At 31.9% G+C, this 23,256-nt stretch overlaps 2 protein-coding genes across 2 annotated transcripts in view; one reads left to right on the forward strand and one right to left on the reverse strand.

Annotated features, from left to right (window-relative positions):
• The window catches only part of LOC105347560 (uncharacterized), a 273,923-nt gene that overhangs the window by 61,174 nt on the left and 189,493 nt on the right, over positions 1-23,256 (reverse strand). The gene's annotated exons all lie outside the window — the stretch shown is intronic.
• On the forward strand, positions 10,125-22,557 carry LOC136273504 (uncharacterized). Its single transcript, XM_066078014.1, has 4 exons — positions 10,125-10,331; positions 13,632-13,772; positions 15,055-15,232; positions 22,535-22,557. The coding sequence occupies exons 1-4, from the start codon at positions 10,152-10,154 to the stop codon at positions 22,555-22,557; spliced, it is 522 nt and encodes a 173-aa protein (XP_065934086.1). The 5' UTR covers positions 10,125-10,151.

The raw sequence follows: 23,256 nt of genomic DNA on the forward strand, positions 1-23,256 counted from the left end.
GAAAACAAGATGTGAATGTTAAAAGTTTTGATATATTGTGCTTTATGGAACAGAAAAAGAACCTTGAGGGGGTCTTCACTACATAAAGTCATTATCAGTACTTGACGTCTTTGAAGATAAATAAGGTTCCAAAGTAGCAGGCTTTTATCAAATAGATTATCCCTATAGATGACAAATAACTAATTTTACATCAAATGATGCAAACGTGGAAAAGCAAACCTACACTGAATTTAGAATGAAGAGGAAAAGTTGGATGTTATGAAACGTAAGGTACGTTTTGTTTTTAGACAAACGTGTATAAAATAAATTGTGATTTTACTTTAATTTAAATTCATAACGCAAAAAAAAAAAAACATTGTTTGAGAGTCTTGGAAAACTAGCAAAAAGCTACATATTAAATCACCTAAGTGAGTATGGAAATATAAATAATAATATTGGTTAGATACGTCTGCTAGAATATGCTATGTTATAACAAGCCGTTGCTCTTTTAAAGACCAAAACAAATCCTGCATTCAGAATCATCATTTTTGGGGTTAAATGCTTGATGTACGTCCATATACAGGTACTATGTGAGTTTTTGCAGCATTGCCTTACTCTTTTTTCTAAACAATGGTGTCGCCAAGTTTAAAATTATTATACATTTACAATTAAAAATCTGATATAGTTGTATTTAATAATAAATACAATGCTTTTCAACTCTTTTCGTAGGTGTTTATAGTTGAGAACAAATTGTCCATCAATGGCTGAGGGTGATGGTGATAGTCGAAGGATGGAGATACAAACTTTACGACAGACCCTTAAAAATATTGCACTATCAAATGAACAAATTGAATGCGATATAAACATCATTAAGGAAGAAATAATATCATTAAGAACTGAATGGAACGGTTTGGCAACAAGTTTTTTCTCATGTACGTTATTTTTTTTTTTAAAGTGTATACACCTAAAAAGCATATGAGTATTTTGTAAAACTATACTTGATTTTTTACAATCTTTTTTTTCAGTCTTCTACAGAAGGTAAGTCCTTTATTATTCAAACAAAACATATCTACAGAATTAACTTCCAACATAGCTTTAACGATTACTTGGTAAAACAGTTAAGAAAACATTTGTATCATTTGATTAGATTATGTTTATCTATAGGATTAAAAGATGTTTAATTCAAAATCGTATCGAATTTATTGTACTATAGCTTTCTTTATTTTCACTCTCTGAACCACAGTTTGTTGGTGAAGGCATATCAATCTTTAGCATATATTAATCATGGTTTTAATCATTATAATCAACTAATTATCACAAAGCTACATATTATTTTGTACATATTTTTTTTTCTACAAACCATAACCTGCAATTGTATTTTAGATTTCTCAAAACTCTATCTCTTTAGTTTATTGCTTGATATGCAATAAAACTGCCCATATTTATTCTTCTGGAGATGTATAATTCCAGGTAGCGATGGATGTCAGTGTAAGTTTACATTTCTTATGTTTAAACATAACGTGGTAATATTGATTTGTGTAACATTCTAAATACTTCAAGCTTACAATGTAAATTTGCTTAGCGGCGTCATACATTGTTTACATTGATTGCCTAGGTCATTTGATAAAAATTGCACCGCCCAGCGGAGAACCACTCGCGACATGGATTTCCGCTGGGGGGGAAATTATTTAGTAAAAAATACTAATGTAAATGTAATTGAGAACCCAAACATTAAGCGCGACTTCTATGTGAGTTTCTTTCTATCGCTATATGAGTCCTTTCCTAGGACCTGAACCCCTGACCCAGGAGTCATGAATATCTCAAATATAATATTTAGGTAAAAGGCCTCACGTAATAATCTTTAATTTAGTTTTTCTCAGATCTGTAAATAAAAATGAATAAATAAATAAAAAATAAATAACTTAACAATACCTGCACCAAAGAAACTGCTTCCATCTGTGATATTTTAACACAGGTGATATGATGTCGGTAAGCTAGTCGAACCATTTAATAACTAAATAGTCAATAACTCAAGTATTATCTCGACAGTAAAGTCAATGATCATATTGATCCCTCCCAATCACCAGGGTTCAGCTACACGTATGGTTAAATATCATCTATCTATTTCACAAATCTAAAGCCTGTTAATTGAAAATATTTTCAGAAAATGATCTACTTTGAGAATAAATGATTGACCTTGAGACACAAGACAAACAGGTTTAAACATATAGCATGCACATTTTTTTAGATTATCACCTCATGATAGTTCACGTTTTAAAATCTTAATGTGTATGGGTATTTAAGTTATAGACCGGACCAAAGAAGAGGGAAAAGAAGGAGATCTACAAAACAATATGTTTTCCTAGGAAGGGGATGCATATTTTACGATTTCTTATTTAATATCGATTTTTATATGTATATAAATTACAGGAAGATACGTTGTCTAGAGAGAGAGATAAATGAACTCAAGAGTCAGGCTCGCAAGTTGTTGTCAACGAAAACATCTCATCTGTACATCCAAGACATTGAAAGGAAAATCAAGAAATTCAGTGGTAAATCTATCTTCTATTTAAAGTGTGGGTTTTCGTAAAGCTATTTTACATTTAAGAAGAGCAGCAAAATTTTATTTATTGGTATTTTATGGGTGTTTTTTGAAGGAAGTTTCCATTGATATTAATAGCTAAAATTGATGTATACAAGAAAATGATAGTTTTGGTGTATTTCATCATCAATCTCTGTGAATTATACGTTTTAAACTTGTCTGATTACACATTCTTTGCAATGTTCATTATAAATATCAAAAGTCAACCAAAACATTTATTTAAATGAGTTGTCTGAACAAACATGGTAAATGATTTAAAACTAGTATATTAAATAATGAAGAACACTTAGTCTCTTTTTTATAATTTTGTATGTTGAACACATTTCTGTTTCATTAAAATTGGTGAAATGCTTTCGCCGTGTTATTTTCATAGTTAAATCAAAAGATCTAGTTTAATTTTATCTAAAAATCTAACATTAACCCACCTGTCATTTTTAAGGGTTTACTAAACTCTTCATTGTCAAGTGGTTTTATGTGTTTACTCTGTAAGGTTAGAACATTGTAGTGTTTTTGATCATGTTCAAAAACTTTAAGGGACAATGACTGCTAAAATAAAACACCAGATCATTTTGCAATAATTGATTTAACAATATTTGAAGTCATTTTAACACACTGGGAACAGTTTTGATTAAGTCACTATACTGAACAGTGTTTAGATAAATAGCAAAAACAAGTACCGTGTACAATATGGGCAATGATTCCATATCTATTTAAATGTTAGGGCTGAGGAGCTTTATTTTGAATTGCCTTAAAACTCCTTATACATTCATAAAAAGCATGTATAGATTTAACAAATATAGATATATAAATTCATTATTCTCGAATTGTCATTTTTTTAGACCTCTCAATGCAGTTTGATAACTGATATTAACTGTGATCGTATTCGATCGTTAGTATTGCAACAATTTTTTCCCCAAAGACTGAAGTAGTTATGACCTTTGAACTTGTTGTCTTTATTTAGCGAAAGAAGACCCTTCTATCCAAAGTGATCCTTTTTTCTACGATAAATGTTTCAACAGTTGTTTTTGCTTTAATTGATTTAAAACAACTTGTAGAAGGGGACAGTAAACAGAGTTAATGGTTAATTAAAAATAGGGTGATATCTTGTTAATTAAGTATGAATTAAAAGATTGGTCCACTAATAGAATTCAGGACATTTGAAAAAGCTTCATGTACATGTATATGTCTCTTACAGTTTCAGAGTGGTGGCGATAAGATGCAATTCATATACCGTAAATACTTGCTTATAAGTCGGTATTTTGGGAGAAGACATTTTAATAATAAGTAGGGACCCGACTTATAGGCATGACATACAATGAGATAATTTTCCCACTAAGTAAAGCTTCGTTTTTGGGTGCCATTTTTCTTCCAACTTCTTACTTCCTGATCCCTTTACTTGACTTTGTTTTAATTGCTTAAAGATAAACACATTAATAAATGCATTGAAAGTTTCAACTGTACTTCTTAAAAATATGAACAAGGTTTATTTAATAGTATTTTTTTTAAACAGGCAATTATTTACCTCAGGTGATTATAGCTAAAGGTATAACCGTAGTTAAAACAACACAAACCGGCACTGAGTTTAAGAGGCTAACTACGAACCTTATGTTTTTGAGTATATTTGCATACCCTGAAACGTGCTACTACAACTCTAAAACGAACTGTATTGTTCCGAGCAAGAAACGAACCGTACCGTTCACAAAACAAAACGTAACGTTTACAAAACGAATCGTACCGTTTACAAAAAGAACTGAATGGTGCAAAAAGCGTTCAAGATACTTAGTATTTTATCGGTTTCACCGAAGGGGACTATAGCTTTTCTTTGCGTCCGTCAGTCTGTCTGTCTGTCCCACTTCAGTTTATCACACTCTCCTTATGCGATTTTATATCTTAAAGATAAAAAAGCAATTTCTAAAATATAGCAAGCATCTAGAAAGAAAAAAATAATCAAAATGATTTTGAAACCGTAAAAATGTACGTAGACACTTAATCGTTAGAACCAGGTTGGGGGATAAATATATTTTAACAATGCATCGGTAACATGTTTAACTTTATCATTAGTGATTGATCCCAGGAAGAAAAAAAAAACTCTGATCATATCTGAAATTGATCATTTGTCAACAAATGAAATTCGATAATAAAGTGAAAAAAATAAAACAGCATTTGAATCTTTGTTGTTATGGCTACATGTACACCGATAAGGCGACCAGGTAGCAATCAGACTATCAATCGGATCTGCATTAAGATTAACGGATGTGATTTAACTTGCCTTCAACTAGTCTTTAGTAAAGGAAAAATCCGAGCATTTTAATATCAACAATTTAAAATGTCCTAGATTAATTTGAAAGTGATCTTTATCTAAAGGAATTAAATTTTGACAATTAAGTCCTAAAAAGCATCAGTAATCCACTAACATATTTCAGAAGAAAACATACAGTCAACATGTTGTTAATTATAACGCTTTGAATGCAAACCGTCAAATGCAACATATTCAAATATACATGTTATAATGTAACGTTTCTATTAAAATGTATATCGTTAGAAAAATGTTCAGAAGTATTTTAATCATTTCGCCGCTTCTTCAAAACTGACGTCATTAACGTCTGAGTCAATGCCTTACGATTAAGTCAGTTGAGAATTTGACGTAACAATTGACAAAAATAAATGTCGTGTTTTTTTTATTTATTTCAGCGTCAATTTATTAAAAATAAAAATATAAACTGCAGAATGAAAACATACTTGCGATCTTTTCCTGTCATGTGTGAGTGGTAATTAATTTTCCTATGACAACAGCAGTATTGCAACAAGTCGAGAAACATTCGCAATAATGTTTGAAAATCTTACATAAAATGCACGTTACTTATATACAAAAACTCCGATAAAATTCCTTAAATACTCTCTAAACTGAACATTTATTCTGCAGCCACATCCACAGGATGAATGACCATCTTTAAGTTCTCCTTAAAGATAGCTTAAAGATGCTTAAAGGTAGCTTAAAGACGATCTTTAAGCCACCTTTAAGCTAGATGTGTTGCTTAAAGATGACTTAAAGAAAGCGTAAAGATGGCTTAAAGGGAGCTTAAAGACTATTTTTAAGCCACCTTTAACCCACCTTTAAGGACAACTTATAGGTCCTTAATGTCCAAACTTCTTTAAGCTACCTTTAAGCCACCTTTAAGCCATAAAAAAATTCAATATTGTGCTTAATTTACCAACAAAATATATTAACTATATGATAATGATAGAAAAGGTATTAAAAACGGTTTTTGTTCTCGAAAATAAAATGAAAAAAGAAAAATAATCAAAACGCCCAAAACGAGGATTGAACCCGGGACCATTCGTTTACCAGCATCACCTCACCTCTGCGCCACGGCAACTTACACATTTAAGGAGGTTTTTATATCCTATATATCAGTGGATATGGAATCAATATGTTCAATGTGTATTTTTTGCTTGAAAAGATTTTGACTTCCATTCATATTATAACAATTACTTGCATGCATATATTTAGAATGAAATACGGAACTTAGTCTTCAGTGAAAAAAAAGTATATTATTCCTTAATGGAAACCGTTAGGCTTACTTAGTAAATAAATTCAAACCGAGTAGATAAACGTTCATCTAATTCATAGCTAAATGAAATGCAAGGAAGAAGATGAAATCATTTCTTTTATTAAATGCATTGAAACTATTAGGGTATTAGTTCTACGCAATGTTCCCGGTTTTCATGATCACGGCGCCGTACCAGTATGTTTAAACATTTAATTGTATACATGATTTTTAGACTATCAATTCTAAAACAAACAAGATTACCAATTACGGGTGACGTATTTACTGCATGTGGCAATTGCAAATGATGTATACATATACTTGTACATACAGTTGTATGATGTACCAGGCCGGGTATGTGACATATTTACTCTTATACATATATTTAAACAATTAACCCCTATTTATTATCACCGGTACAGGAATTAACTAGCCTCTAAATTTCACTCTTACATACATGTATCTTTAATTTGTAGACGTGACATTTTTAAAACCCAGAGTTAGGAAATAATACATTGAAAATGAATTACAAATGTAAATAAACTTTTATTCACTAGACTTATCGTATACACGTACATACTAAGATTTCAACGCCTTTAGAAACCCTGACTTGCACCTGGGCACACGACACACCTGTTGTGTATATCTTGTATATGCTGTGTTAGTTCCAGTGGTTTTCTTAAGTTGGACAAACAATAGACTCTAATTAGATATACACAAACGTGCACCTGGGCACACGACACAACTGTTGTGTATATCTTGTATATGCTGTGTTAGTTCCAGTGGTTTTCTTAAGTTGGACAAACAATAGACTCTAATTAGATATACACAAACGTGCACCTGGGCACACGACACAACTGTTGTGTATATCTTGTATATTCTGTGTTAGTTCCCGGGGTTTTCTTAAGTTGGACAAACAATAGACTCTAATTAGATCTACACAAACGAACAAAAACTATGTCTAGACAAACAAAGCAGTAATATCTTGCCCGATATAACAAAGGCAGTTGAAAGTCTTTTCATCTTTAACATGTATCTAGCAGATCTAGAATTAGACCTAGAAATAATTAAAATAGAAAAAAAATACATACCTTTTACCGATTATTAAATTAAATCATCCAGTTTTGGTTCATTATCTTTATTTTGTTTAATAACCGGATGAAATGAGAGAGAGAGAGAGAGAGAGAGAGAGAGAGAGAGAGAGAGAGATTTATTTCACCGATTAATTTATCATAGGAAACAAACATATTTAAATATAATTTCATGCGCAAATTTAAATACAGAGACTGCGCTCAGCCCTACAATAATTTTGGGAAAAAAAATATAAAGAATTTTATAATGGCAATCTGTGAACATTGGACCGTTGTTTATGAAAGCGATATGTGTTTAATGGAGCGACAATCAAAAACCGCCTCGAACAGCCCCCCCTTCCTTGGAAATTATTTCATCACTCGGATCCCCCCTCCCCTCCCTATAAAAGAGCTTTTGCATTTAATATATGTTTTTTTTTTGTTCGGTTTGATCAAACTTGACTTAAAGGGAACTTAAAGATGGTTTTACGACAACTTAAAGGGAGCGTAAATGCCACTTAAAGATGCTTAAAGGTAGCTTAAAGATGGCTTAATGGTGACTTAAAGAAGTTTGAACATGATGGACCTATAAGTTCAGCTTAAAGGTGACTTAAAGGTGGCTTAAAGATTATATATCCTTTAAGCCACCTTTACGCCACCTTTAAGCCACCTTTAAGGACTTGCTTAAAGATTTTCGCCCTGTGATCAATTTCTGACAGGGTCAGCCATTTTGACGTCTTCGAGAAAGACTGATTTTGATCGGACCATCAGGCATATTAACCAATGAAATTGAGATTAACATTAGCTATCACAATGGCCGGTCTGGTCAGAAGTTGATGTAGCTGCAGAAAAAAAGTTTAGTTTGTAGAGTATTTAAGAATTTTTTTTGGAATTTAAGTATGTAAGTTGCGTGCGTTTCATGTGAGATTTTAAAAGATTAGTGCAAATGTTTGTCGACTTGTTGCAATACTACAATACTAAAATTATGATGTACAAAAGGATACATTAGTTTTGTTTATCAAAACCAATATGATCTATTAGAAGATCAGTGCGAGAAAATTATCCCACATCCTAATGTATATTTGTAAGTTTATAATAATTCAATGTTCGTTAATGTTAGTATTCTTTTATTGAAGTGATTCATTTGATTAGAATACGAAAAGAGGGTTACTGTTGAAACACATAGTTTCTTTTAACATACTAATGGTGACATTATTATTCGGCCAGCTCGTTTTTTTCAAAAACACTGCATGTACTTACACAGAGCATATTTCTTTTTTCGATCTTAATTGTTTACCCAAAGTTGCTGAATATCATATTTATGGAAGGAAAAATAAGGGGTATGGGTCTTTCTTCTTGTAATCAATGAAATGATGCACTGGTATTTGACCTGTATCTTTGGTTAACCTTTACCCCCATCTCTGTTCTAAATACGGTAACGAGTGTTAACGAATCATCATATTTTCAACAAATTATACATTCAGTTCCAGAATTTGTGATATAAAATATTTTTTCAAAGTGCGTGTTGAAGTCATGTTAAGAGTGTCGATACCAAAAAATTGGTGATGCTCCATTATAACGCACTTTGACTATTTTTTTCAAAGTGGGTTAACTTGGCCAAGAATTTAACGCACTTTAAAAATAAATTCAAAGTGCGTTGATTTTGTTCAAAATTTAACGCACTATGATTTTTTTTTTCAAAGTGCGGAATCTTTTTTTAAGTATGTTGCCACAGCACGGCACACAGATAACTATCCGGTCAATTAACTTTATATTTTGCTCATACTTTACTTAGAAGTTAACCTTTTGACCTTTCACTGTAAAAAAGTAAAAGTAAATCATATGTTTGAAACATTGTCACCCGAGACTCCTAAGCATGACTTAATTAACACAAATTGTTTCATTAGTCCTTGTAAAAATATGATGTTCTGCATTATTTAAAGCAAGATGCATCTATGTTGTAAAATATATACAGAATTGCCATTTGTTTTGTTTCGTTTATGGAAAGGTTTTATTAATTTATTTATTTGTTGTTTAAATACTTTTAAAAAACCTAATAAATGTACATGTTGGCTAATAGTATCTTTAGGTATTTTGTGGGGGGTAGGTGTATGAAGTAGTTAAAATCATATCTTTCTTCAAATTTATGAATACCGAATTTTATTTCTATTTGTTTTAGGATCGACTCCAAATGATACTATCAAAATTACTTGGAGAGGTTTCCCGAGAACACTAGATTCCAATGTAATGTATTTTCGTTCAACATCTTAAATTTACATGTATAAAGGACTAAGTGCGGTTTTATGCAATTTTTGCCCCCCAAAATCAAAGTTTTAGAAAGAGCTTTAAAATAAGGTGAAAGATAGTTAAAATCATATTGGAAATAAAGGTGTAAAAGGTTATCACCACAGTGACGTCATAATGTAGAAATGACGTCATGAATATTGCATTATTTTGATAAATTGATGTTTTGAAGCAAAATATGGGTGTTTTCCGATGGTTTTTCGACTGGGAAACATCGAGCGCAGGCTTGCTCAAGTACCATTTTTTAGTATAATATGTATAACTATCTGAAGAAAAACATATGTTAAAATCGCACTTGAGCAGACCTGCGCTCTATACTTCCGAATGCAAAATAAAGAGCAAAAATGAGAATATCTTCATTTGTTTGTAAATTTGCGGGAATTAAGTCATTTAGGTGACGTAATAGATAAACAGTGAGTGAGCAATGATGACTAAAATCAAGATCAAAGTTATAGGCATCCTCTTTACAATGATTTGTGAAGATTTCATTTTCATACGATACCATTTAAAAATTGGTTGAAATCGGGGGCAGATATTTGACAATACCGCACATAGTCCTTTATTTTCCTTTTTATGATTTTGTATCTGAATTTTGATTTCAATTAAATTACATAGGTCGTTGCTGAATATGCAGAATTGTTTAGGAGTATGACGTCTGATATAACAAATAGTGTGCCATACATTAATATCATCTTAATCGGCGAATCTGGGAGTGGAAAGTCTTCTTTGGTGAATACATTTGCAACTGCCTTAGAGAACGGAAACACCATTATGAGCATTTGCAGTTCAATCCCTGCAAAGTCGTCCATAGGAAGTGTAACAACACAGGTAATACAAAACAAATGTCTTATTTTTTAATACTTATTAGTTTAAAAAAAATTGTAACGGTAGAATGAAATGTATATTTATGAGCGGACACAGCTTTCGGTGATTTTTTTTTTTTTACAAACTTAGACCTTAATTTTTGATTCAGCTTTACAATAAGTAATGTACTTTACTGTGTTTATTTACGCTAGATCTAGTCTGCAGTCATAGCTTGGTTTGATATATGTTTCCTTATGTACGGCTATAATATAATAAAATATATTTTCACATTCCGCATCCGTTTTGCTAACAATGTGTATTGAAAGGTACGGCAGTTATAACACTGTAATACACATAGGTGGTATTTGATATATACATTTTTGATTATGGTTATAATATTTGGTAAGTAAAGGAGGCGGCACACTAGTCGCATTCCCTGTCTAAATGGCCTTTTGATTACAACATTTAACTCAAAAGTCAAAATGACGAGTTATATTATGATGTCACAAACGTTGAACGCTGTAAACTGCAACGTCACAAGCGAAAATCAAAGTTTACGCTTGTGGCTGTTGCAGTGGCTCTTCCATTATAATTAACTTACCCTTGGGATAATTTTAAGGTATAAATCACATTTGCAGACACGGCAGGAAGTTAAAGAAATGTAAATATAAGAATTCAATCATGATTTTTTAAAGATACAGTCTCATAACTGCTGCAATGTGTGCATACAAATTTTCATAACGCGCTAACGTGCGTTACTCAATTGGTATGCACACACCGCTGTATCTTTCAAAAAATCATGATGCAATGCTATAATACATAATTTCTCTGGGTGTTTTTTACTTTCATTTGAAAAATAAATGTAAACTGTTGCCGATATTTGTGTATAATTTTAATGAAATTAATAAAAAAAAATATATAATATATCAAACCTCGCTTTTGGAAAAATTGTTGGCATTCTGAATGCATCTGTAATTGATTAGTGGAGCAGGAAAATCTCCGAACTTGGTAACCGATTTTCTTAATATTAAAATGAATATACGATATATTTTAATGATGCAGAAAAAATGTCCGAGGTACTTTTTTTCTAAAGCGACTTATTCTTATGAAAACATAGAAAAGTTTGATCATTCAGTCACTTCTAGGTTTTTAGGTCAATATTTTGTCCTTTGAATGACAACTTTATCGTACGGAAGCACATTTTGAAATTAAAATAGCCATCACATTTCATTAAAAACGGCTTCTTTCATTTACAATCAATTTTGGTACTGTGGCTATACGCATCAACGGAAAAGCAATTACAACGCCTGTTGAGTTATCCATTATCTGTGTTAAAAATACATATCATTATGTAACATAATGATAACTTCCATACAATAAGAACAAATTATTTCAATTTTGAAAAGTTGCAAACATTAGATTATGGTTATATTATTTGGTAATTAAAAGAGCAGGCACACTAGTCACATTCCCTGTCAAAAAGTTCTCTTTTGATTAAAATATTTAAGATGTTCAACATTATATTGTATGTTGACCTACATCGTTTTACTATCTTTTTTGTTCAGTTATTTCCTCCGGAAATCTCCAAATAAACGAAATGTATCTCAAGCTGATCCATTTTAGAAAACAAATATCTTGAATAAATTTAAAACTTACTCGGCATAGACGTCTTTTTAAAAAAATGTTGCACAAAAAGATATATTTCCTTAAACTTAGAAGGTCATATAAAAAGACATATCGTATTAATATTCAAAACACTACATATACATTTTTAACTTGCATCGTTAGGATTTTGGTGAAATTCTATTTATTTTTTTAATTAGTAAATACAATGTTTTAGTGGTGCATTATAATTGGTCAAATGAAATTTGCGAGTCAGTCATAGAGTTAAAAGCAAGATACATTGCTCGTGTTCTTTTTTGTTTTCATAGGATCAATATACCAGTAAAATCTTTTCAAGCCGATTTTTCTATTTTCGTATTTATGTTTATAAGCATAAATAGAGAGTTCCTAAAGTTTAACATATTGATTTTAAATATAAAACTGGAATCTTCACTTCAACATTAAAAATGTTGACACACGCTTTTTTGTAAGGTCTGTAAGTCGCTTATAACTCAACGAATGACAGTCACATTTTGGTTGCTCATTAGAAATGCCTTACTGAAGCATTGTTTACATTATAATCGGTAAAACAACTTTTGATCCAAATCATGACCATGCCGCTGTAATGGACTAAGTGTAACCATATGATAGTAAAATACATAACAAGTTTTCCACATTTTTTATCGAACACGCTAATCACCAAAGAATTCTTATAAATATGAATAAGAAAAAAAACCAGTGGTTTATATTAGCGAACCTGTTTAAATAATATTATTTGAGCTACTTGATTACAATGTTTATCAGATTCTGCTAACGGTTATAATTATGGTATGAACAGATGAACAAAGTTATTATTTCAAGGTTTTTTTTTATCTATGAGAAAGTTGTAATCTTTAATATCGTACATGTAGGATGCATGTCGTATCGTGAAAGAAAATTACCATACCGTATAAGGAAAACATGATCATATGGAAAAAGTGAGAAAATCTAAAGGTTTTTTTATTAAAATTTCACTTCCCCAAATGTAACGAGAAACAGTAACCCCAAAACACTAGGAACATTTTATTATAATTACCTAAGATAAATTGGCAGTTACATACGAGAACAGTCAAAATATGACTGATATTGTATAATGTCAATTCTAACCAGCATCAAATTAAATATATTGTGCAAGTTGAATCAAAAGTCCTAGGTTTTACTTCAATTTGTAATTTCAATTTGTGTAGGTTTTTTTTGTTTTGTTTTAACTTTTCAAGTGAACAATCATGTACGACGATTAACCTGTTTCATCTTGCAAGTCCTGTGGTGTTTGTACACCGCCGTTTGTGTGTTGCATAATCATGCTTTGTAGATTACCAATTATTGAGGGACAATATCTAATTTTAATTATTCAAAACAAACGCCATTTAGAATTAAATGCATCGAATATGTGTAAAAAATATTGCTAAAACATCTTTTATTGCCTTTATGTATCTAATTAGAATAAAAAAATATTCAATATTAGAATATGCTTTATTGTTATTTAAAGTAATTAAAAAAAATGGTTTATAAATAATAATTTGAAGTGGATGCATTGTAACACATTAACAAACGGATATTCCATAAGGTTTGTTAAGCGATAAACTTATTTATCATTTATGACAAACAATTAGGTAAGCTTTAAAATATTAATATTGTCCTTATTCTTTAAAACCTCTCTTTGATGTGTTTTTCTTCATACAGCTACACGTAGAACCTTTGTATTCTGGTGATACTCTGTTACACGTCAGACTTTTCGACACACCTGGAATTTCCCTGCTCACTTGTGTTCGAAAACAAGAGCTGGAAATGATGATAGATGGAAAGATTAAACCAGGTGCTAAGGTAAATCTACTGATATCATTTTGTTTTTATTAACCAATAACACAAATGAAATACTGCAAAAGAATAAAAATTGCAACTTCCTTTTTTTTAAAAAATAAGATTGGTAAACAATATATAAATAGTGCCTGTTTGGGTGGGTGACAGTTGAAATTGACGACCCCTCGAAAACCATTGTCAACCGACGCGAAGCGGAGGTTGACAATAGTTTCCGAGAGGTGTCAATTTCAACTGTTTTCCTCCCAAACAGGCACTATTTATTTTGTTATACTGAATGTCTTAATTCTAAAGAAAACATCACTGCTTTTAGATAGGAATGACGTGAATTCTAAGGCGAACCGTACGCGCATGTAACAATTCGTAATGTTACCCGTTGCTAAGTGCGTTGCTAACGCTGAGGGTAATACTATATAAATAGTGCCTGTTTGGGAGGGTAACAGTTGAAATTGACACCCCGAGAAAACCATTGTCAACCGACACGAAGCGGAGGTTGACAATGGTTTTCGAGGGGTGTCAATTTCAACTGTTACCCTCCCAAACAGGCACTATTTATTTTGTTATACTGAATGTCTTTTTTAAAAATTTTAAGAAAATTTTACTGCTTTTATATAGGAATAACGTGAATTCTACAGCGAACCGTACGCGCATAATTTTCGCGCATGTAATATTTTTTAATGTTACCCGTTGCCAAGTGCGTTGCTTACGCTGAGGGTAATAGTAAATATTATTAACTGCGTCTTAACCAATCAGATTTCAGTATTTAACATGAAAGTATAACAAAACAGATTATGAACTGCGTCTAAACCAATCAGATTTCAGTATTTAACATAAAAGTATAACCATATGATTTATTCTCTTTATTTTTTTTTTTTTTTTGGTTTTAAGTGATAATGTTTTATGCTGTAAGGTATCATCTGAGTTAAACGCGGAAAATATTAACACATTGTTAAACTTAAGCAGGTGCAATGAAATATTATTGTTGTTTAAACGACGAATTTTGCTCCCTAATGTACGATGTTTAACGTGTGTATTTATTAAATCATGAAAAGGGCATTTATGTGTAAAAGCTATTCATTTAAATTTAAGGAATTCCAATATTTCTGGTGGGTTTGAAATATGCATATGAGTAAGATATGTCCTTAACTAACAATGTTAGCAAATCCAAGTGCCGTTGATATGTTCGTTAATTTTACTTCTCTCTGAATTGGGAAAGGCAGTTTTGCACGTGCACACCGTAAAGTATTTTTTATACATGTAGTAATGATATAGATTTCACAATTTTTAGATTAAAAAAGCTGCAAAAATGATGCAGACAAATGAAATTCTAAGAGAAAATCCTACCCCTGCAGACCAGATGCACTGCATTATATTTGTCGTCCGAGCAACATCCGACATGTCCGTGCATCCTCCAACCATGGGCTTAGAAGTGATGCGTAGCATTCGCAAACAACGAAAGGCTGAAGGTAAAATATATTTATTTATGACATTTATATTACATTAATGTGCAAAGTAATTTTTCAGTGTATTCCAGTATCCTCTTTTTGATACGATTTCGGGTTTCCTCTGGTGTTAAAATTGTAAAAAAGTAGCACCCAAAAGGTTAAAAACACTAATACTATATCCTTGAAGTGAGTCAAGTTAAAGTGTTTGGAGCATTTCCCGTGTCTGAATTTTTACTGGTCCTTAAAAATCTTACTATACTTGCATGGTTCGTGCCACCGGAAAAAAATCATAATACATGTTGCTTTATACTACTCTTAGAGAGGAAGTTTTTATTTTTTCACATAAAAATTGCTTATGACGTGAGGTGTGCCATGAGTTTAGCCAAGGCCGAGTTGGAAGTCCAAGATCATAGTTTAAAATTGCTTAAATCATGCCTTGGCCATATCTTGTAATGGAACATGATTAGAAGGTATTAGATAAAGAGAGTGACCTGTCCATATGTACTGACTATAGATTTGATCATTTCTGCAAGTCCAGTGTCACTATAAGAATGAAAAAGCTATTTTATGTTCTAATATAAAATAAAGAACTACTTGAGTTTGGATATTTTCTTGGTATCATTTGTGAGCTTGTTACACAGATGTATAATATAGGTGTAAGTGATTTTTGCAATCTTAATCGCTTCATGTTAATTATGTCAGCAAGTCATATAAACTTTCATGTAGTAAAACGTCATTTATGTTACCCGATACGTGTATCATGAACCTTAACCCAAGATCATTTGAGTAAGTTCGAGGTCATTGTACAAAAAATCTGGTCTGGAAAAGTGACTGAATGGCAGAGGTTCATCTTGTGTTGATTGTGTCAGGCCACATAAAAAAAGACATATTTTAAATTCTGTCACCATCATGCCTCTCTGAAAATGGTCTGCTTCCAGGTATTTTATATTTGGGGGGGGGGGGGGGGGGGTAAAACACTTGGTATACTAAAAATTCAAATCATTTAATGGCTGCATGAACTATGGATTATAGATGTAGTTGATTTAATTCATATTTGTTATCTTAAGTTAAAATAAAATGCAACTTAATAATAGAAATTGGTTCGTGTAGTCATATTAGCATTAACAATTAAAAACTAGATGCTCTCACTAGACAGTAATACCCGCACCAAGTGTTTGCCCCTAAATAACACTGTGTTGTACCAGTTCAATTAAAAATGAAGGCCACATGCAAGCTCCGGTAATACATTTAAAAATTATAATTTTCATAACTGAAGGATGAGATCCCTTCCCATATGATAAAACACATGAGCAGCCCTTTATGTGCAATTTGGGGTTGAACTTTTTGCAGTGAATTTTCAGTTAATCAATAATCTTAACATTTCATGTCATAGAAAGTATAACGGTCTTTATAATTATTACAAACAAAATTAGAAATTAAATTATGCCCCCTCCCCGTGGCGGTTGTAGGTCTGTGTGCATACATATGTACATCACCGTGTGCACAAATTTAGAGAAGGGGTGGGAGTGAGGGGTCCAGATCCCCCCCCCCCAATGAAAATTCATTTATATCAATTGTAAAATTACCAAAAATACACCTTGGACCCCAATGCTCTTACAGACATGTAAACGCTCTAACCCACTGCGCTTAAATGTTAGGTAACATTATTTGGGGGGTAAATATTTAATTAATATTTAAGATACTTTATTGTTTATCTCAATAGAAAGAATACATCACAATATGCAGGTGTCTTGCACCACCTTAAAGCTGTTATTTACCTAATAAAATGGTGCAAATGGATTTGAAGAATGGGTCATAAAAATACATGCATGTTACAAATAACTGATCTTTGTCTGAAGTTACATACACAACACAGGTCTGCAGGTATCATTAGTGGGTATTAGTTTTACCCAGCTCTTCGATTAGATGGGTTCGCGTGTATACATACATGACTGTGTTTTCCATATGCAGAAAAGGATTAGTTAAGATCAGCTAAAGGAATTCATTATTGTGTTTTAATTGGATTATTATTATGATGCTGACCAATATAGGTAAGCATAATACATGTAGTAGAAGTAGCACAATATAATGAGATGCCAGCATACATAAGTCCTACTTTCACTTTCTAAATGTGACCTCCCTTTGACAGCATACTGTATCATCATCTTTTAATATTTAAATAAGCTTATCATCGTTACCTATCCTATCGCATTTGTAAAGTTTCTGTCATTTTAGTTGCAAAGGTTATTTTTTCATTTGTCAGACTTGCACTATTGAGTTGACCCCATCTTGACCCTGTATAAACAATTTCTTATTAAATTTGTGTATAAAATGTAAGTAAGTGTACTAGACACTTAATTATCATTTTTATATGAGTTATAATAGGAAGGAAGGAGTATTTTTTCTTAATGTATTATAATGCATCAAATACAATGTAGGTCATGACCTTATGAGACTAGCTGTTCTGACCCCACGAAACAGGAAAATACAAAATATCTTTTAATGTCATTATGATGCATCAAATGGTGTAAAGTACATTAATGACCCCCAGGTGTTGTCTTTAACTCGCTTTGCCCGAGTAAGTGCATAGAAGAGTTAATTAAAATCAACTCCCAATAAAGTATTATATCTTATTCATATGTTACAATAGTGTTTGATCCATGTGGGTAATTCCTAGCCTAATGATGTCACTGCTTTGTTTAGGAGACTTTACAATTGCCCCAAATAGGCGAATACACATGCATATAACATTTTGTTTATAAATCTTAAAAACAGAATTAAGCAATTTCAAAATGTTAATGTGCATCAGGAGAGAAAAAGCAATCAAGAAATGATTTAAAATTTGCTACTGCAAACATGTAAGAATGTATTAAGAAGACTGAATCTTATCAACCAGGTTAGATTGGGGGGGGGTGATTGTGGAGTATAAACATTTATAATTTGAATCATTGATTGTTATTAATTTTAACTTGTCAAATAATACTAGTTATTGATCCCAAGGTAGAAATATGACCTCTGATCATATCTCAATAGATCATTTGTCAATTATGCAAGATGTAATGTATTTTTTTTTAGAATAACTTTTTTCACCTGTTTATAGAAGTTTTTAGACATCCAAATTATATTTTGATTTAATAGAACATTTGATAATTAAGGGGGGGGGGTATATTTGAGCTTGTTTGGGGGTGGGGGTTCCAAGTCATATATTTGACAATTTTTTAATGTAATTTAAAATAAGACTAATCCATACTACAGTCATGAACATGAATAGTATGGAACAAAACACAAACTAATACATGTATATATACATAGAAAGTATTACAAAACATAAATGATTGTTCTATATCTGGGTTCTTAAATTGAATCATATATCATGTACATATTATAGTATTGTTTCTTTGTTCAAGGCATTCAGATGGTATGTAGATCGATCATGATCCCAAGCGCTCTTCCTTAAATTATCAAATATCATAAAAACCATTGAGATCCCCATCTTAATCCAAAGATATTATTCCTCCTTAGGTCCTGGCGCATCAGATCATTATGCCATGTAAGTCATGACCCTAATGGGTGTCAAAAGGGTGTGGGGTCTAACATTGAACCTTGTAGGAGGAATTGTAGACTCTATTTAAAATGGTAACTTGAAAACGGACAAAGATATTAATATAGTGTTTTCATAATCATATGTTGACTGTTACTGGCAATATATAGGGTTTATTAAATCTGACCCCTGGGGTCATCCCCACCCCCAAGGAATTTGAAATTACCATATATCTCAGAAACTGTTATAATCATGACCCCTAAACCAAATATATTCATGTTTCTGATGTCAAGGGGCATCAAATGTTATGTAGGTCATGGGCCCTGTGGGTGGTCCTGACCCCCTCAAACAGCAAGTCCCGTAATATCTTCAAAACAGTTGAGATCCCCACCCTTAAACCATATATATTCTTGTCCCTTGTGTCAAGGGGCATCAAACGGTATGTAGGTCATGGGCCCCGGGGGTGGTCATGACCCCCCTCGAACAGGAAGTACACGAATATCTTGAAAACGGTTGAGATCCCCACCCCTTAACCATATATATTCTTGATCCTTAAAGGGCATCAAAAGATATGTAGGTAATGGGCCCAGGGTTAAATTTAATTTTTCAAAACCGTAATGCACATCTACATTGATCTATGGAACAGTTCCTATCATATCCCAAGATATGATGTGTCTATCCATTAGATCATAAAAGGAGTTCTAGGATCTATGTTTTTTTTTAACTGATAAACGTCAATTTTGTGCTACTTTTTGACTCCCTGGATAAAATTAAAATTTTTAAAACCTTACTGTACATCTATAGATCAGTCCCTATCATATCCCAAGATATGATGTGTCTATCCATTAAATCATAAGAGGAGTTCTGGGATCTATGGGGTTTTTTTAAGTGATAAACGTCATTTTTCTGCTACTATTTGACTCCCTGGATACAATTTAGATTTTTAAAATCTTATTGCACATCTATAGGACAGCCCCAATTATATCCCAAGAGATGACGTAGCTACCCCAAAAGTTGTAAGAGGAGTTCTTGGAACCATACTTTTTTTTGCAAAAAAACGACATTTTTGTTGCCCACTGATCCCCTTAATAAAAAATAAAATTCTGGAACCTGATCACGCCTCAATATGACACCCCCAATCATATTCTAGAAGATCATTTGGCTACTGCAAAAAGAAAATGACGTTTTTGAAACCAGTTTTTTTTGTAAAAAAAAACGTCATTTTTTAGCAATTAATTGCCCCCCAGGACAAAATTGAAAATTCCGAAACCTTATTGCGCATCTATAGGATACCCTAAAACATATTCCAAGAGATGATTTGTCTACTGTTGAAAATTTAGGAGGAGTTCGAGGAAGAAGGTTTATTGTGGAAAAAACGTCATTTTTTACCAATTATTTGACCCCCAGGACTACCAGAGAATGTTTGAAACCTTTTTACAAAACAATATGTCACCCCAAATCAAACTCTAAGAGTTCAGATTGCTGGGTTATAAGATGTAAGAGCAGTTTGAGAAAGTAAAACGTGACAGACGGACGGACGGACGGAACAGAGTAACAACAATATACCTGAACTTTCTTTAGAAAGTGCGGGTATAAAAAGGAGCAGTTATTTATAAAACATGGACGCTGAAATAAATGGCATCATTTTTTTCTTTAATAGAAAAGTACTTAACGTATTATATTTTTTAAGTGGGGGGGGGGTCATTTGTGAGCTTGCTTACGGTACCTTTAGTTACATTTGATTTAGAGAATGATCATTACAGCATTCTAATGTTTTGCATTTTTTTTTAAATTCTGAAAAAGTAAAATACAGATGTATAATTTTATGTACTGACACAATGACTTTAGGGTTGTCATATATGTAGTTATTAAATTGTTTTTGATGATCTATATAGACTATTTTTAATAGCTGGTTCATGTCATGTAATGATTACCAACATATATATTGAGATAGAAAAAAAAGATTGTTTTGCGGGGGTGTTAAGGAAGCATATGGAATCTGAGTTACATGTAATTCCGTGAAATCACAAATTTTAGTTATTATGTACATATTCAAATATCTAAGCAACGTAACGTAGATCAAAAACAAGTAAAAAATACTGAAGACAATTTTTTCCAGAAATTAGTTTGTATTACGTAGATTTACACATTGATGACGTCATGACTAAAAGTTGAATGTCGTGTGAATTTGATCGGAAAGCATTGTAAACATATTCGAAATATAACTAATTTAAGATTTCTAACAATGTATTGTGGTGTGATTTATTAAGAATTGAACATAAGAATACTGGGGGAGATGTTAGTTTTATCAATCATTCGCTAAAAGGTATGTAAATCTGTATTTATTTTTCGGCCCGACTTTCCTCTGTCGTTGTTTACGATATAAAAATCCGACTAGAACAACACTACCCCGTATATATTGAACTTGAAATTTTATACGTATCGTTAGTTTGATCAATGCTTAAATTGAAAAGTGCTTCTAGAATCCCATGTTGTGTGTTGTTTTGATGCAATTTGCCGTTTTCCGTGCCAACTATGTAAATATTGAGAAGGTTTTACGAGAACCGGATAAATAACTTTTTAATAAGGAAAAACATAGGATTCTAGCAGCGGTTTTGATTAAACTGAGATGTTTTGCGTTCACTTGGTATGTTTATTTTATTTTTGAAACCGCGGGGTAGTGTTGTTCTATCTCATTTTATGTTAAGGAATTCACGTAAGCTATTTATTGTTGTTACGTGATAATGCACCAATGTGGCAGTTATGTACTACCCGATTTTATTGCACTGACATCTATTTTAAAGGATAATACTTAGTTTTTGATCTTATTCAAAATAATTATTTAATTTCACGATTTTGAATATAACAGTCAAAATACGACGCTAAATTGCCCATATGCTTCCTTAACACCCCCGCGTTACTAGTCTAATATGACATCTATCTAAAACAACTTTCATGGTTACTGCGCATCATTTGACCAAATGCAGTCTCTTGGTGAAGTATTGGGACGCGTAGACAAAAGAGAGAATATATTTTTCGGAAAAATCATTTTAGATGAACAGATGAATGGACGGATAAATAATTATAGACTGACCACTATAGGTCGCTCTAAGAGTAGGGCCTTAATTTTTTTAAAGTTTTTTGGCATTCTTAAAAAATCTTAGTAAAAACATACAATTGGCACCTGCCTGTATGTAACAAAGAAAAATATTTCGGTTTCTTTAGTGTATCGAGGGCTTAAAATACTTGGTAAACGACTTTGTTAAAAAAAACCATAGAAGAAGTTGATGCAAACAGACAGAGATCCTTAAAAAAATGGGTCCTCTATTAAAGAAACAATGAAAACATATTGGTAAAGTTTCCTCAAAACTGTTCAACTATATATTTTATTGAAAACCAACATTTTATTAAGAGGCATTTACCAGTAGCACTTTGACTGATTTTGTAAAGATCTTAATTCATAAATTTAAAATTTATCTATCATTTTTGCATCATATTTAGCATTGTTGGCACCATATTTAAATATGTTATCCAACTTTTTGTTTCTGAGATTTGAAGCTCACATTCCAATGTTAGATTTTCGGCTTGCATATTGCAAATGATATAAAAACAAGCCCTGAGGTATGGCGGTATATTCCTGCCCCCTAAATTCAAGATTATTTATGTTAACATGAAAAAAAAACTATATAACATGTAACATGCAAGATGTATATGTCTACATGTAAACTAATTATGTGTACATGCAAGTACATGATTTTTATATGGGTAAATTTCTTTTTTAGGTCACCTGAGTAAATTCAGGTGACATACTGCTATCTGTTCTCGTCTGCCATCGTGCGTTGTGCGTATTCCGTCATGCGTTAAGAATTTTACATTTTTAAGAGTCATTCTCTGTAAGCATCAACCATTCTTAAAAAAGTGTTTGAAACCCACATACACCGATTTTGATGAAATTTGTTATATAGGGATAACTTGATACCCGTTCAGCAAATTTGACTGCTAATTACTAATTTTAGGTATCGTTACCATGGAAACGACAACCCCCCAAAAATGGCGTCCAGGACCCAAAAATCACTATTTTTACCATATTTTGATTTTTAAAAAAACCAAATTCCACGATTTGTATTGTACAAAACACTTTCTTCTAACATAAAAATTAGTTTTAGTATAACAAATATAAAACACAATATTGGCAAGCCATGAATAGGTTATATACTATTTATACTGTTTGTTGAAAAACTACCATTTGGGTGTTTTAAACAATTATGAAAAAACTCAGTTTTGAGCCATTTTATGACATCAATTACCAAAACATGCACCGACAGATATTAATTGAACTTATATATTCTTTCTATTTAATGCTTTATGTATAAAATAAATAATAAAACTTCAGATGCGTGTTTTCCTTAATAGAATTAGATGGTTTAAAAAATTGTTGCCATGGAAATTTATGAAAACTTTATGAAAACTTTATAAGATATTTTACCAACAAATAATCAAATTA

This window comes from Magallana gigas, chromosome 1 (assembly GCF_963853765.1).
Source record: "Magallana gigas chromosome 1, xbMagGiga1.1, whole genome shotgun sequence".
Taxonomy (NCBI): Eukaryota; Metazoa; Mollusca; class Bivalvia; order Ostreida; family Ostreidae; genus Magallana; species Magallana gigas.

What these genes read in the sequence shown, in the direction of transcription:
- LOC136273504 (XM_066078014.1), top strand. Translation starts at nt 10,152, where the DNA reads ATGACGTCTGATATAACAAATAGTGTGCCATACATTAATATCATCTTA. An exon ending in AGATTAAACCAGGTGCTAAG is followed by an intron (nt 13,773 to 15,054) that starts GTAAATCTACTG and finishes CACAATTTTTAG; the next exon opens with ATTAAAAAAGCTGCAAAAAT. An exon ending in CAAACAACGAAAGGCTGAAG is followed by an intron (nt 15,233 to 22,534) that starts GTAAAATATATT and finishes TTTCTTTTTTAG; the next exon opens with GTCACCTGAGTAAATTCAGG.